This window comes from Mixophyes fleayi, chromosome 1, assembly GCF_038048845.1.
Source record: "Mixophyes fleayi isolate aMixFle1 chromosome 1, aMixFle1.hap1, whole genome shotgun sequence".
Classification (NCBI taxonomy): Eukaryota; Metazoa; Chordata; class Amphibia; order Anura; family Limnodynastidae; genus Mixophyes; species Mixophyes fleayi.
In genome coordinates, this window is record NC_134402.1 from 374,320,255 (window position 1) to 374,337,314 (window position 17,060).

The 17,060-nt window shown below is 41.5% G+C and overlaps 1 protein-coding gene and 1 long non-coding RNA gene across 3 annotated transcripts in view; both read right to left on the bottom strand.

The window, feature by feature from the left end:
- The window catches only part of LOC142097398 (uncharacterized), a 231,765-nt gene that overhangs the window by 150,851 nt on the left and 63,854 nt on the right, over positions 1-17,060 (bottom strand). The gene's annotated exons all lie outside the window — the stretch shown is intronic.
- SNCAIP (synuclein alpha interacting protein) overlaps positions 1-17,060 on the bottom strand; it is a 216,079-nt gene that overhangs the window by 90,433 nt on the left and 108,586 nt on the right. For both annotated transcript variants that reach the window (XM_075179187.1, XM_075179178.1), the window contains exon 4: positions 16,138-16,240. In XM_075179187.1, the coding sequence (XP_075035288.1) occupies positions 16,138-16,197 (60 nt within the window). In that variant the 5' untranslated portion in view covers positions 16,198-16,240. The remainder of the gene's footprint in view (positions 1-16,137; positions 16,241-17,060) is intronic.

Consider the following 17,060-nt stretch of genomic DNA (forward strand, 5'->3'; position numbering starts at 1 on the left):
ACAAAAAGGGCACTGATGCAAATTCTCATTGCCAGTGCTGCATTGAAAAGGTTAAAAGTGTTTCCATACTTGAAGCACAATTGGAAGACAAAGATATGGCCAATATAGATAGGGGAAGACAGATTTGTATGCTCAATTCCCAAATATTAGAGAAAGAAAAATATTACACAGATGTTGATAAGGAATTGGCAGAACTGTATACAGAAATCAATGTATTCAGGGATAAGGTAGCATCTAATGAAGTTCTAATTGCTGAATTACAAAGTGATTTAATCAATAGAGCACAAATGATAACCAATATGCAAAAAATTATCAATGAGTTATCACCCTTCTCCACAACACAGAATACATCCATGGCTAGAAAGCAGGTATGTATAACAGATAAGAGAAGCAGTGAAACAGGGAGTATAGGACATAATATACATATGCCCATACTTTCTCCTGTGATAGATCAGCGAAATCCAATAGCCTCAGTGGCTGACCCTGTAGCACGCACATTAACTTATTCCCCAACACCCATGGGGAATGTCTCTAATGGTCGTGCGCAATTTGCGGATGATCAAGTTTTTGGCCTAGGCAGTGGTTGGGAAACTGTACATACCGCTTCTACACCACAAACAAGTCACGGTAATGGCACAGGATTGCATGTTTCCCATCGAAATTATAGTATGGAGAAGACTCCATTTCTGTTGAAAATCCGTAAGGAAATTCCAAAATATGATCCCATTATAGACCCTTTTACCTTCTGCGATATTTTTGAGGGACATTGTGACAAATTTAGTGTCACCCCAGAACATCGCATGGACTTGTTTAAATTGTGGTTACCCACTCACCTCAATCAGAGGTATGCAGCAACTGGAAAAACTGCTCCCAAAAATGGTCAATTTCACGATGAGGAAGAGAGACTTTCTGTCCTCATGAAATTGGCAACTGGCCATTGGGAAGTTACCCCAGAGATCCTATCTAACTTTAAACCAACCATTCACGATGAGCCATTGTCTCTATGTGGTAGGTTTGAAGCAATGTATAGAAAAGTCACCAAGGATCAAGGTGCAGACGTTCCACAAGGCATGATACGCATGTTTGTGGAAAAGTTTCCTTACATTGACACAGCAATTCGCTTAAGTGCGGCTAAAGAACCAACGCTTGCAGATGCAGCAATGGTTATAGAAGAGTATAGACAAGATTTGATGAAAAATAGGAAGTCACTGAAGATGAGGGAATATGTTGTGGTAAATGGCAGATCACAAGATAACCGTTACACAACATATGGCAATGTGCGTAGACAGACACATATTACACCTACAGCTCCTCCACAGGAGAAATGGGTGAATGTGCAATGTTATGCATGCCTAAACTTTGGCCATGTAAGACGTAACTGTCCACAAGGTGTTCGCAAAGAGTATATAAGGGACTCTGAACACCTGGGCAATAACAATGGCTTTAAAAACAAGCCTCACGTTAGAGAGTTAGATAAGCAAACATACCCAGTCAAAACTGCAGCACCTGAATCAGATGCAAAAATGTGTGTCGCTTGTAAGTACACATACTGGCCAAACAGGACAGTCTCATGTACAGTTACATAACTCAGTGACTCCACAGACACAGAACTCTTTAGAACAGGTAAACAATTGTGACGTACAGAAAGCACAAGTAGCAGTTCGCACAGCAGATATCCCTACTGGGAATCTGGTGCAATTAGATTGAAGGTTAGGGACCCCTAAGGATCTGGCACCAATATGCAATATCATATTGGATTCCTCAGGGAGACCCCACATAATGGCCAAAATAAGAAATGAATTACTGAAAATTCTGCTTGATACTGGGGCAGAAATTTCAATCACTAATGTAGAACATGACTTACTACCAGACAGCCCTCAGTGTGTGGTGACTGGATTTGATCACCAACAAGGGGGGGTAAAAGCCCAAAGAATTGAGGAAGTCACTGTGGAAATCAACAGTGATTTCACCTTAAAAATTCCTATGTGGTATTATTCAGGTTCTGATAACATTATCGGAACTGATGTAATGACACAGAATGGCTGGATCTTAGATCTAGCAAACTGTTTACTATGGAAGGGACCACGAAACTCAAAGGTCTGTGTGATAAAGAAACATCACTTAGGACCACCCATACATGAAATTGCTGGAACAGCTAACAGGGTTGTACACAAATGGCCAGAGGTCTCGCATAACACAGACCTTGAACCTATTGTATACAAATTCCCAGAGCTGTGGGCTCAAGGGAAGAATAATTGTGGAAAGATGATTGATGTTCAGGTGGACATACAAGGACCAGATCCACCACCTCAACGCCAATATCGTTTCCCCCCTGAAGCTATGGAACCAGTGATAGAAGCTGTGACTGACTTAGAAGCAAGGGGGGTGGTCATAAAGGGAAATTCCAAGTGCAATAATCCCTTGTGGCCTGTCAAGAAGAAGGAGACTAACACCTGGAGACTCACAATTGATCTCAGGGTTTTGAATAAATATACCCCCATGTCAGCACAGGTGGTAGCAGAGACACCAGACATATTGGCAAGAATAAACGGCAAAAGTAAGGTATTCTCTACCATTGATGTAGCCAATGGTTTCTTTTCGATACCATTGACAGAAAGCTGCCGTTACAAATTTGCATTCACCGTGCAAGATACGCAATACATGTTTTGCGTATTGCCCCAAGGATTTCACAGTAGCCCCACATACTTCCATCAGGCATTAGCAGAAGTACTGAGTGTATTTTCACACCCAGAATGCCTGCTGCAATATGTGGATGATCTACTACTCCATACAGAGACTATGGAGGAACATTTGACTCTCCTAAAGGAATTGCTAGCCCTCCTTGTACGTGCAGGGCTCAAACTGAGTCCTCACAAAGCAAACCTGGCTAGGTCAGAGGTCATATTTCTGGGAGTCAAGATCGCTCATGGGACAAAAGGTATAATGGCCGCCCGAGTTGAGGCAATGGTCAAATTACCTAGACCAAATACCCTTCAAGATTTGCGAAAATTTCTTGGGGTTACAAACTTCATGAGGGAGTTCATAGAGGATTTTGCTACAAAAGCGAAACCTCTGTATGAATTGCTCAGAGGTGAGGAACCTTCATTGAGAGGATGGGCAGAAGAACAGGAAGAGGCATTTTCTACTCTGAAAAGAGATCTCTCTTCTGCCCCAGTTTTGGCCACTTCACACCCAGAGGGTGAGCTGGCAATTCAGGCTCACGCTGGCCCAGAGTCCATATCAACAGTCTTACTACAAGAAGTAGGATCTGAGACTAGACCACTAGGCTATTTCTCAAGACTTCTTTCTCCTGTGGAAAGAGGTTTTGATGAATGTGCAAAACAACTGGCTGCAATACATTATGCTGTCAAAGTGACAGAACATATTGTGGGCTTTAGACCACTTACTATACAGACTCCACACTCTCCATTAACCCTTCTACTCCGGGACATGTTGCCTGGAGTCTCTCAACAGAGGTTTGGGAGATGGATAATGGATTTGAGTGGACACAATCTCCAAGTAAGTCACAAGGCCAAATATGTATTGTCCCAACTGCTAAACACAGCAGGGACGGAACACGACTGTGGACAAATGTCATATGATGAAACAATGATATTGTTTAGACAAACAACACATCCGGGTGACCGAGTCATTTTTGTTGATGGGTCTCGGTCTCACACGAATGAGAAATATGTGACAGGTTATGCAGTCTTGGATAAGACTACAGGGCTTCAGAGTCTTGTTAAATTACCTGGTCACCTGTCAGCACAAAGGGCAGAATTGGAGGCAGTAAAGGAAGCCTTACTACTCCAACCGTCAGGACCACGTACTATATATAGTGACAGCTCATATGTAGTTCGGTCCCTGACATTACACTTGGATACCTGGCACAGGCGCGGATTTGTGGACAGCCAGAATAAACCCCTTGCGCACGTTTCAGTGCTCAAAGAGTTATGGGAATGGGGAATGATGCATCCTAAAGAGGCTGCGATCATTAAAGTTCCTGCTCACCAGAAAGGGAATGATCCCCTTGTCCTGGGTAATAACTCTGCAGACGAAGCAGCCAAACTGGCTTCTTTATCTGGGTTTTTCAGAGACCCAGATTACAAGGAAGTATCATCCTATAAAAGTGACGATACGAAACAAGATTCTGGATGAAAGCCCAGTGTCATTTGATGAGGAACAAGCAAAGGATCCTCTTCTTATACCCCACATTACCATGCCACAAGATCAATCAAAGAGGGCATCCTGTGTCATACGAACAATGAGGGTTCAGAACCCCTGCCAGTTGTTCCTGCACATCTTCAGGTAGAGCTGACAAGACTCAACCATCAGCTCCTCGGACACCCTGGCCGAGATAAGCTCATGTCCCTCTTAAAGGACAAATTATACTGGTCAGGGATGTCAAAGACAGTGGAAATTGTCACACAACAGTGTCTTGTGTGTGCACAAGTGAACCCCAGAGCTCCAGCTCTCAAGCCGGTTTTACAGCGTGTGCCCCCTGCAGAAGGACCCTGGGCTGCCCTACAGATAGATTTTATAGGACCACTACCAGCTGGCAGTCGCAATTGTCGGTATGCCTTGGTAGTGGTGGATGTATTTTCAAAATGGGTTGAGGCCATTCCAACTGTAAATGACTCTGCTACTACCACAGCAAGGGTCTTATGGGAACAGATTTTGTCACCTTGGGGATTTCCCAGGATCATCGAATCTGATAGGGGAACACACTTTACTGGCAAGGTCATGAAAGCGCTTTGTGAACTACTGGACATAAAACAGCGATTTCATGTATCGTATCATCCCCAATCAGCAGGAATAGTAGAACGAATGAATCGAACAATCAAATCTCGTTTGACCAAGACACTGTTAGAGAAGGGCTCCTCTTGGGTGACAGCTCTGCCCGCAATACTGATGGGTATTCGGGCAACTGAGGCAACGACAACAGGGATCACCCCATTTGAGCTCATGACTGGTCGCAAAATGCCACTTTGCTTCCCCAATGAACCACAGTTGTCAAACCCCATCAAAGAGGCGATTGCCAGAGATGTGTTCTTACAACAGGTGCAAAATAACCTGAAAGAACTGCTGCCATACGCAGCCATCCGGCTGAACAAACCCTATCTACAGGGGGAGACTCCCATGCCTCTAGTAGATAGTCTGGTAATGATCAAGACATTCCGAAAGGCAGGTCCCTGGGATGCAAACTGGGAGGGACCATATCAGGTCCTTGAAATCCTGGGTGACACAATGATAAAAGTACAAAGGCCAACGACTACAAAGAAAGACTCTCGGAGAAGACGTAAAGTTCTCTGGGTCCACGTTGATCAAGTGAAAACCACGCAAGTCTCCTTAACTCAATAGAGTGCTTCTGTGCTCATTGAGATGGGTAGATTGAGAAGTCATACCCCTTCCAAATAAAATAAAAAAAAAAGTTTTAACTGATCATTGAGAACTAAAATGTAAGGAAAGGAAAATCCTAGAGCCCTACCCTGATTACATCTTGTACTGTATATGCAACTAACAGCGCTCCAAGAGGGACACTCCTCCGAGGAGCATATTTTACTCTTTCTCCCACTGTAGGTGTGGATGTAGCGGAGGAGATGGGAAGAACACCAGCAACCCCAGAGAAGCGACTAGGTACCCATCCAGATACTACTGTGTGGCTTCAGAAAATCCTGCTCGGTTTTGGTCCAGAACTCAAGAATTGGCTGCTCGACTTCGGGAAGGAAGAAGACATACTACAGAAACTTTCTGGGAATCAAGCTACAATCAAGCTGGAATATGATGCCAAAGTATCATTTTCTCATTCATCCCATAATAGTTCTCATTATATTGGTATTAGTAACACATGAAGACTAAAGGACAACAAATGATGAACTATTAAGGAAAGGGGGGGTATGGACTTTGCAGGCATCATGGACTTTGCAGGCATCATGGACTTTGCAGGCATCATGGACTTTGCAGGCATGGGATCTGTTTTACATGAATGTCTTTGTTTTTTTTATTATTCCTTTGTGCCTTTTTCTCTTTTTCTCTTCTCCTTTCTTCTCTCCTGCTCTTCACACCCTCGGGGAAAGGGTGGTTTTTTTTTCCACTTTGGTTCCCCCTCTAGGAGGTTTTTTTTCCTGTTGTGCGCCAATAACATAAGGTTTTTTTTTTATCTCCTCCATAGTTGGTAGCGAGAGGAAGAGAGAGTTGAAAATTATCGGGGTCTCTCTCTCTCCCTCTCTCTTTATTTTTTTTTAGTTCACCACCAAATCTAGGGACAGGTAACTTCTTACTTGTAGTGTCGGTTTTCCGACAACAGGGGGACTGTTGAAGAACCTTCTCCTATGATATGATTCTCAAGCCATTTCATGCATTGTTCAAAAGTATCTCCCATCCTCCCAGCCACATGGCAAGATTAGCTATTTTGCATGTGTTTGTAAAACCCCCCACACAACTCTGGTCAGTTTCAGATAACAGCTTTGAAGCCTGAGACAAAGGAGGGTGTTGGGACACTGGAAGGGACACATACATAGTGGGGAGAACCGACAGTGGTGATGACATCATCATCCCTGGACCCAAGAAGCTCCATGTGTGTGTGGTGAATCACCACACACATGCTGTTACTTGGGATGCTGGGTGTTTCCAAGTTTGGACTATAAAAGTCCAGACCCGGGACCCTCTCTCTCTCTCTGGATGCCTGCTGCCCCTTGACAAAGAGCTCTACACTACACTGCAGGACATACACTAGGGATACATTACACTACGGATACACTACACTAGGGATACACTACACTGCAGGAAACATCTATAGGATTACAACACACTACTATATATATATTACACTAAGCTACAAGAAAGGATTCTATACTACAGGAACGTTCCCTACACTGCAGATAAGAATCGGACCGAGGATACAAGGACTTGATAAGTATCAATAATATATATATACCCATAGAGCTATATGTGTATTTGTAATGTGGATTTAACTATTTATATACATATAACTGTGTAGCTATTGTCTGATATCTGTGATAGTTAAATCAATTTTATAAATACTGATTCTTATTAAGGATACATATGCAAAGCTAGGATAGTGTAAGGAATAACGGTGGTGAACATAGGGTTAATGTTATATTTATATACTATGTTATGTTGAACAACGTTATGATATGTGTGTGAATTGTGAATACAAGCTTTTCTGTGTTAACAGTAAAATACTTTGATTTAAATACATACATATGTTGTGAATATTGATTATTTATAACGAATATATACTGTGAAGTACTGCTGAGATACAGTGTTTATTGGATAAATAGTTCTGTAAAACTTGTGTTATTTAGTGTGGTCAAAAGACTGAGTAAGGCAACACTGTGTAAGGAAAAGTGCATAAAAGTGCGAGTTTTATAGCGAGTGTATCTAAGAATATAATTAAAGGATAGCGTGCGCATGTGAGGCGCTACCACAGGTCCTTTAACAATTACATTACAAGATTACATACAATATACATTGTCATACATGAATTCAACAGAAAATAGCAATTAGTCATTAGATATACTACATAATCGTCACACCCACTCTACCCCATACCCATTAAGAACCATTTCTCATGTCAATTGCTGTTATTTAGAAACTTAAGAATAGTAAACACTTTTTTCACTTCTTTCCAAAATATTAATACTGCTAATGACATGTGCATTTTGCTACTTTTAGAAAGTATATTCATAAAAAATAAAAATTATTTAGCCAATTTACCAGTTTGTAGCCAGTATATGTAGCCTATGGAATATGTTGCAGTGAGTTTATGCAGGCTGAATTCAGGACATGTATAATATTTTTTAGGTCTAAAACCAATTATAGAGCGAGGCTCTGGAGTTCTCTGTCTGGACTTATTTTAGTCACTATGAGGTTAGCTGCCTTGTGGCCCAATTTCAGGAAAAGCACCAATAAAATCACTTAGGAATGCTGGAGCAGATATATTGACCTTCCTGTTTACATTAAAATAGTAGGGATGTGTGGCAGACACATTCTGCAGAATCTGTCTACATTTTCCAAAAATCTAACTTTGGGGTGACTTGCAAGTCAGGATTTCTTTCAATAGTAATCAGACTTCTTTTAACAGCAATCAGCAAGAATTAAAGCTCTAAAATATGCACAATATGTTTAAAAGTATACATGTATCAATTTGTGAGGACCTAATGATGAAAAGAGAGCACCTGTTACATAGAGTCTTTGTCCTCTGACATGTTCAAGATATAAACTTACAAATATACCCATAGTTGCCTACTCTCCCGGAATATCCGGGAGACTCCCGAATTTTTGGGAGTTCTCCCGGACTCCCGAGAGAGCAGGCAAAAATCCCGGATCCAGCATCTCCCCGTTGATGAAGATGGCGGGGGCAGGGCTAATAGCGGCATCGTGGCCCCGCCCCCTTCTGCGATTGGCTAGAATTACCCAAGATTGACCGGGGCGGAGCCTAACGGCGCACGCCGCGTGCCCATGCCCCCTCGATGGACCCCCTCCTGGAGGGCTGGCTTCAAAAGTAGGTAAGTATGATATACACAGTGATGCACCAGCCTCACTAGAACAATGAGAAGTGATAGGGAGACTTGCAGGCAATGCTCAAAAGCAAATATTCAACTGAATCTCTCCAAAAGGAGAAGGGACTTCTGGAAAACGTCATTTACATGGCAGGTCTGTCAATGTCCCATTTAATTTAGTGCATGATACAGGCTCCTCCTGGCACGGGAACATCCACACAGACAGATCAGCCAGCTTTAGCCTTGACAGTGCAGGCAGGAGATTCTGATCAGCAGTGTGAAGTAGCCTCAATACTGCTGAAAACTCAGTGAGTATATATTTGGAGGGATGGGGTGCAGCAGAACAGCACTGGAAATGCCAACATAGCTTAAAATGATGTCACAATATTGAATACTATAAGCCCGACAATTATAAAATCACGACTTACCATCAAGTTTCGAAAACTTAAATCACTGTCCCGTGTAAAATCCAAATGGCACAAACATCTACAGTACAAAATTACGTCATTTACAATAAGCAGAGTTAAAAAGGCAAAACTCAGATCCCATCCCTGTATTCCATTATACAGGTGAGGGGTCCCGGTATTGCCACTATAAAAGCAGCGTTTTCACTGTGGCCATTGTAAATGACGTCATTTTGTACTGTAGATGTTTATGCCATTTGAATTTTACACAGGACGGTGATTTAAGTTTTTGGACAAACTTGATGTGTGTTATATGGTAAGTCGAGATTTTATAATTGTCGGGCTTATAACAATCAATATTGTCATATCGTTTTAAACTATGTCGGCTTTTCTATTGCCGTGTTAATGACTACCACCGATTTGCAGAGGCATATTTGAAAAATTATGAACCCAAACCTTCAATGGGTGAATTTGTAAATCACTGAGTGTTGTCCTCTTCCAGGGGTGGATAACATACCAGTGGTTTACCTGGTAGGCCACCGGCCCTCTTGATGTCATGGTGCTGTCTAAGGTGCTTTAAAAAAAAAAAGTTTCTGTTTTATATATATTTTCTTTTTAAGGAAGGAACTCCCTCTCTGTTACCATCCACCTTACCTCCACAAGTGCAATGTATACCAGCCCTGGGCTGATTAGTCCCTCTCCTTCCTTCCCCTCACCTAACAAGCTCCCACCTCCCCTCACCGCCCAGCTCTACCTTGCCACTGGTTTCAGCAGCTGAATCTAGAAAATGGTTCTAAGAAGGGTAAACACCATGTAAGTCTACTTGTCTTAGTTAGGGACTAATCTCATGTTACTAAAATATAAATATAAATATATGAATGCTTCCCTCCCCCAAATATAAATTGTTCTAACATGTGAACTTATTGTGCACACAATAATTTAATTTACCTTCTCTACTTCTCTCCTGTCAATTTGCTCTGCTTCTTCTGAGCGAGATGTTATATTTGAAGGTGTCAGTCTTACAACTAAAGCTGGGTACACACTACAGAATTTTCCTCCAACTTTTTATGCCGAGCGATTTAGGACGATAAAGGGAAGAGCGGACGTTCCTTTAGCGACTTTTTACAGCCATGTTGTCGTGAACAATGATTTTAATTTCGTACACACTGCAGCGACATTTGCGGGAAATGTAACGAGATACCAAAGGCATTAGTATAAAGGGGCAGAGCTTTCGCTAAAGTTAACACCCAAAGCTGCATAAAAAGAGAAGACTACACTGTCTCTTCATTCATTTCTATAAAATAGAAGTTTAGTAATATACATTTAATTTAGAAAAACATTTAACTGCTAAAGTGCAATGCAATGAATATTCCCTAATAATAAAATCTCTTCGTATGTAATGGAATGCTCCATTCTCGGCGGACATCATCGCTGATTGGTCCACAGCAGCAACAAACGCCAATGTCTGAGTGTACAAAATGACAGAGGAACCTGTTTGGCGCCGAGGAGCGTCAGAAGATGGCGAGTGAGCAAGTGGCAGTGGGGGTTGTGGGTGAGGAGAAGATGTCAGTGGGGGTTGCGGGTGAGGAGAAAGTGTCAGTGAGGGTTGCGGATGAGGAGAAAGTGTCAGTGGGGGTTGCAGCTATGAAGATGGAGATAGAGTCAGAGATGGTGCTGGAAGGGCCAAAAAATGTTGGAAAAATTAAGTTGGGGGTGGAGATACTCAAGAAGAGCAAAGAGCAAATCCAATGAGCCCAGGAGAGGTGGAGATGATGGTCAAAGTACTGGACCAGGACGACAACGACATTAAAAAAGGTCAGTAGCATATGTTGTCTACCTGTTAGAAGGACTTTATTTCATTCTAGTGTCACATAAAGCTAAATGCTTTGGGCACATACCTGTACCATTATAATAACCAAAATGGCGCCTGTTTTCCAGAATGCTTGGAGGTTAAGCCCGCTATTGTTGCGATTTCGCCACAGGGACCAAAATATAAACTGATCTCGAGCAGTGTGAAAGGTGAGAAAATGAGAGTATTTATGTCGTTGTATATAAATTACAGATATAGAAGTTAAATGGTAAACATTTTTTTATTTCCTTGTATCGTAGATAAAGAAATCAAAGGGAATAGAAACCCAAGCCACATCAAGACCTGTTCTGCCACAAACCAGTAGCACCTTTAAAAATACTAAATACTAAAAATAATACTCTGCAGTACTCAGCTCTCTGATTGGAATGGGCGCGCTCACTTCTCATGCGGATCTTTCAGACAGCTGTGTGTGTTACAATTTTTGTACCTTTTTCCTGCAATAAAAATGTTGCTTGAACACTGTGTGGTTTATTCTGGGTTCTTCACAATTATAAGTTAATCAAGGTTAATATAACTTTAATAGGTTATAAAGGTATAAGTGTATAAAGAGTAAATATGAATATCACACGTGCTTTACACAAGTGTAATGGTCTGCAGCCAGACAGGTGCAATATACATCAATACAAAACACTAGTCAGTGATGTGCGGATTCCGCACCACGTGGGACTGGGACAGACATAAAAAATTAACATACACATGCCCCCCAGGTCGAGGAAGTATCGGAGGATTGTCGAGGATCGGTCGGAAGTTTATACACACTACACAGCGGAAACGAGATTGGAACAAAAATATTAAACGGTACGACCAACCAAATGAGGCGACAATCGTCCATTTGGACAGACTTTCGACCATCGTGTCACTGCACACACTGACCCGACATTTGAACGAGTGGTCGTATGTCGGCTGTTTGAGCCGGTAATTGGATGAAAACAGTGTAGTGTGTACCCAGCTTTAGCAAGGAGGTGTCAGTAGACTGTGTATATAGTTAAATAGACTCTGTGGCTTCCAGTTCAGATCTGATGGGCAGACACAGCTTTATAACTCCGGTACCAAAATGCTCGCAGGGTAAATATTTTGGGAAACCTTCATCTTGCATATATTTCACATACTAACAAAAACACAATAAAACAACATTATTCATACTTTCTTTGCGCCTAGAGATTTGTAAATAATCCTAATCAGTGAAGTTAGGCATTGGATATTTGTCAAGTTTAAAGTCCAATCTGATAGAGGAGCCTAGGGATGAAGTGTAATCCAGAATATTATAACTATTATATTCGTGCTTTGTATGATTCTGTATGTAAACTTGTGACCTGTTTATTAAAGACAAAAATATGTCTATGGGATGTATTGGAGAAAATATATTTCAGTATAAAAAGTCATGAGTATGAAATGTACTTTAAAAAGAAAAGTCAAACTCTCTCACTAAGCTCTATTCAGTGGGGTCATAGAAATGGGGTGAGAGGTGGAAGAGGTTGTTTTAAAAGGTCATGTAACACTTTAAAAAATTGCCATTTATGTTGGTAGTCATTTAGAAATTGAAGATTTGTCCATTATTACCACTTCTCATTTACTGTTATTATTCTTCTTTATTTCAAATAAACTGTTTTTGCATAATATTACAATATGTCATTTTGTTATTTTATTTTGTATAGCTTAAACATTTAGGCTATTTTGCTATATTAAATTCTATTTATTAATGTTCTGTGTCTGATAAATTCATGTGCTAGATAGCTTGGCTATTCAAATGCAACAAAACTAAAATACAGATTATTGTTAGGGTAACATTTAGACGTTGATTGTAGCTATGAGACAGGAAGCCTTCGGTCCCTTCCTGCCCTTGGTAGTAATTTTTCTCCCTTTTAACATGAAACTGCCAGCTGCCTTCTCATGTTGAAGGAAAGACATATATGGTTTGTCAAGTCACTTTCAAGTATTATACCACCTACTTCACTCCCTTCCCATAAGGGAGGTGTACAGTGAATAATTATTATTATTATTATTATTATTATTAATATTTATTTATAGGGCGCCACTAGGTATCGGTAGCGCCGTACAGGGACAGACAGAAACACGGTACAGGGTGAGACATCACGGAACAGTTAACAAAAAGCAAGGTAACTCGGAAGCTCAGATTACAGCTAGATGAAAGGTGAGAGCCCCCGGGGGTAGAAGGGTCTCACGGAAGAGACAAGGAGCTGGAGAGCAGAGTTAAGGTGGTGGAGAACAGGAGGAGAAGAGGCCCTGTCGAAGGAGCGTACAATCTAAGGGGAGGGTAGGACGGACAGAGACGCAAGGGTAGGAGGAGGAAGGGGGGGAGCGGAGGCAAAGACGGAGAGGGGGGAGATGAGAGCGACAAGGAGGGAGGTAGATGGGAGACTGGAAGGAGGGCAGTTAAGTGGGGGACAGGAAGGCTATAAGGAAGAGGTGGGTTTTTAAGGCCTGTTTGAAGCTGAACAAGTTGGGTGAAGTTCTGATGGAGCGGGGGAGCTGGTTCCAGTGGAGGGGGGCAGCACGGGAGAAGCCTTGGATGCGAGCGTGGGAGGAGGTGACCAGGGGAGAAGAGAGGCGACGGTCATTGGCCGAACGCAGAGGGCGGGATGGAGCATGAATGGATATGAGGCTGGAGATGTAGGGAGCAGTGGAGTTGGAGAGGGCCTTGAAGGTAAGTGTAAGGAGCTTGAACACGATTCTGTAGGGGAAGGGGAGCCAGTGAAGGGATTGGTAGAGGGGGGAGACAGAGGAGGAGCGGTGAGAAAGGAAAATGAGCCGAGCGGCAGCATTGAGTATGGAGCGAAGGGGGCGAGTTGAGAGCGGGGGAGGCCAGTAAGGAGGAGGTTGCAGTAGTCTAAGCGGGAGATAATAAGAGAGTGGACAAGAGCTTTAGTGGCATCTTGGGAGAGGAAGGGCCGAATGCGTGCGATGTTGCGCAACTGGAAGCGGCAAGATTTTGCAAGAGAGAGAATGTGAGGGGCAAAGGAGAGAGGAGTCGAGGATGACACCGAGACAGCAAAGTTGAGGAACAGGGGAAAGAGAGGAGTTGAGTACAGTGATAGAGAGGTCGGAAGGGCAGGGGGAATGAGCGGGAGTAAAGACAATTAGTTCGGTTTTTGCAAGATTAAGTTTGAGAAATTTAGAGGACATCCAGGAGGAGATGGCAGAGAGGCAGGCGGACACCCTGAAGAGGAGGGAGGGAGAGAGATCAGGAGAGGAAAGTAGTAGTGAATAGTAGTGAAAGTAGTAGTAGTGAATGCCAGGAACTGTGCACCTCCATCTGTTCATCAATATAATGAGTTGTGTACCTGTAATGGGAGTGTAGGACTGTAGGAGAGTTATGGCTAGGAGCCGATGCGGAATGGCTGGTTTGCATTTCAGGCTTAGTGACCTTCTAACTCTATTATAATGCTAAGAAATGATTAGAGTTGGGGTATTGTTGATTGCTGTAATGTAAAGGGATGGGACGATTGCTCTAACATGGAGAGGCTGATTGGTATTACTGTAATGTGAAGGGGCTGTGTGTCAGGGTCAGCGCTACAATTAGGCAAACATAGGCAGTTGCCTTGGAGGTGTTGAGTGGTATTGTTGTAATGTGGAGAGTGGGGGAAATATTTCTGTAATTTGTGCTGGATTGTGGGACAATGTGGGGGGATTTGTTGATTGCTATAATGTGGAGAGGTATTGTTGATTAATGCAGTGTTAGTATGTGTGCGGGGGTGGGGGGTTACTGAAGTAGTTTGTGTGTGTATGGGTTTTTTTATTGATGCAATGTGGGTACTAACAATGGTCGGGAGTCATTAGGAGAAAATAGGCCTATTTGGAAAATGTGAATGCTATTGATTTAATGTTGGATCTTGTTGGAATGCCTTTAGCTTTTATTAGCTGCTTATTAGCTTTACAGGAATAGTATCTATCTCTTTTTTGAAATAGGGCCCCAACATTCCAGGACGCGGTCAAGCAGCAATTACGCTTAAGACATTAGTAGGTAGTAAAAAATGCAATAGCATATAGGTGAGAGACTTTCTGCCAATGGTATCCATTGTAATGAGACGAACTCGCTCACTCAGGACTTTGCCCCGGCTATAGGGAAAGTTGGGAGGTAGCCACATGCACCACGCGCCTGCTGCATTGCCAGTGTGTTTGAAGGGACTGTGGTTGGAGGATGGCCTAACACTGTGTGCTGATTACTCCCAAATCTAGCTGCAAGGTGGCAACCACACCAGGGGCCTGCCTTTTGTTGATTTGATCCCACCCATTGACAACTTGGCCACACCCATCATATGAAGATACCTTCAGACTATTTTCAGAGCCACTGCTCCCAATCCCCCCTATTGCGCTTTCCTTGTCATTGATTTGGTTGTTAAGGTTTTGTCACCTTTATTTAATTTATATTTTGAAGTTTACAGTTAAAATGATAATGGGATACATTCTTTTTATTTGCTAAAAATAACTTTCCTTCAAACAACACAGTAAATGGCCATATCTTTCCATGTTTCTACCCTCCCAAGGTTGCCAAAACAGGTACTGCAGCTATTCATCCTTAGCCGCTTGGTACACATTGAAAATGAGCAAAGCTGTAGCTAAATTTTGCACCAATCTCATGGCCGACCTTTTCACAGAGATTTAAAGTTCCGGCAATGCAACCTTTGAGTTCCGTTTCTGCTTTCCATTCCGCAGAAGAGCAGATTTGTAAATTCCCATTATGCTGAATTTATAGTCTATAAATAGAGCTTGGACAATGACAGTTTCATTCATTCATTCTGCGCTGTGGTGTGGTGAGGAAGGAATGAGAATTCCATAGAGAACAAAAATTATTAGGAAATTTATGCATGGAGCACTTAAAACTAAATTCCGCTGAAGAGATAGTGTGAAACTCCAAACTTATATTCGGAATAAGGCAAATATTCAGTAGAACAGTTGTAAAAATATCACCCATTTCTAGTAAACTTTATATATATAACTTTATATATATTTTATGATTGTTCATTTATGTTGTTAAACATTTAGCAAGGATTAATAATATAGTACCAGATATTTAGGCTGTATTAACAATTAATTATATAGTACCAGATTTTTTTTACTGGCAGTAGGAAAACTGCCAGTGAAATCACAACTCAAATGCGATCATGTCTGACACCCGGTGACAACAAGCGCTTGAGGTCACATGAGTGGGCTAATGGAGGGCAGATATTGCGGTCTTGTACATCATCTCAACTTCATTAGGCTACAGTACACTAACATTTATAAACGGTAAAAGTTTATACATTTTGTATTCTTTCAAGCTCAATAACTGTATCACATATCAAGCAAGTTATATATAGTAGAAAGTTTATGTACTTACAGCTATATCATCACTGAAATCAATCTCATCTAAATCGAGGTACTCCGGAGCCTCCATCATTCTTCAATGCTCATTTTTAGGTGTAGGCAGGAGTTACTTGGATCTAGTAGGGAAAAAGAAGAATTCAAGAGGAGCTATACTTTAAAAACATTCAGTGCTTAAATTGACTGCCTAGTAATAACAGCGGCATTTTACCCCTTGCTGAGAGTTAACGGTAGCATGAAAGTGAAAAAGGGATCAATGTTTGTGTGCCAGCCAAATAGTTTTTCTATGGTTGTTAAAAACAAATTACAGTGCTACTTAATTGAGCATAACACAGCTCCAACGTTGTTAACCTAGATGAAAGACTTGTTAGGAAGCTATTACATTTCTAAGTATTTTGAGAGTCTCATCAAATTTCTGCATAAGTACTAAAGACATTACTAACACCCCTAAAATTAGACATGAGTATGTTAAGAACAATTGTCTGTAGGCAATTCTATATGGATCTGTAAAACGTAATTTTTATTGTTTTCATTGCAAATCTGTTTGCACTGTTATAATATTTAATAATGAATTTACAGCATATTTAGACATGCTGATAAAATTTTGTTTAATAACACTTCTCCGCATATAATAAACAGAAAAAGACATGAATTAACCAAATTAATTAAATATGGAAACTGAATTACAACCTCTATCACAATGGACAAACTCAGGTAATAGGCCTAAAAATCATAGTCTTTAATGCCCAAAGACACACATATTTTGTTCAAACAAAAGAACACAACAAAAGAGGAGATTAAACATTACCATGTAATTGCTAAATTCACCTTCACCTTTCCCTCCATAAAGCTGCGGGTGCTGCCCCACCCCACCACTTTAAAATGGCAGCAGAAAGGAAGAGAGTAGTAGTACAACCAATCAGAAGCCATCAGCTCAAT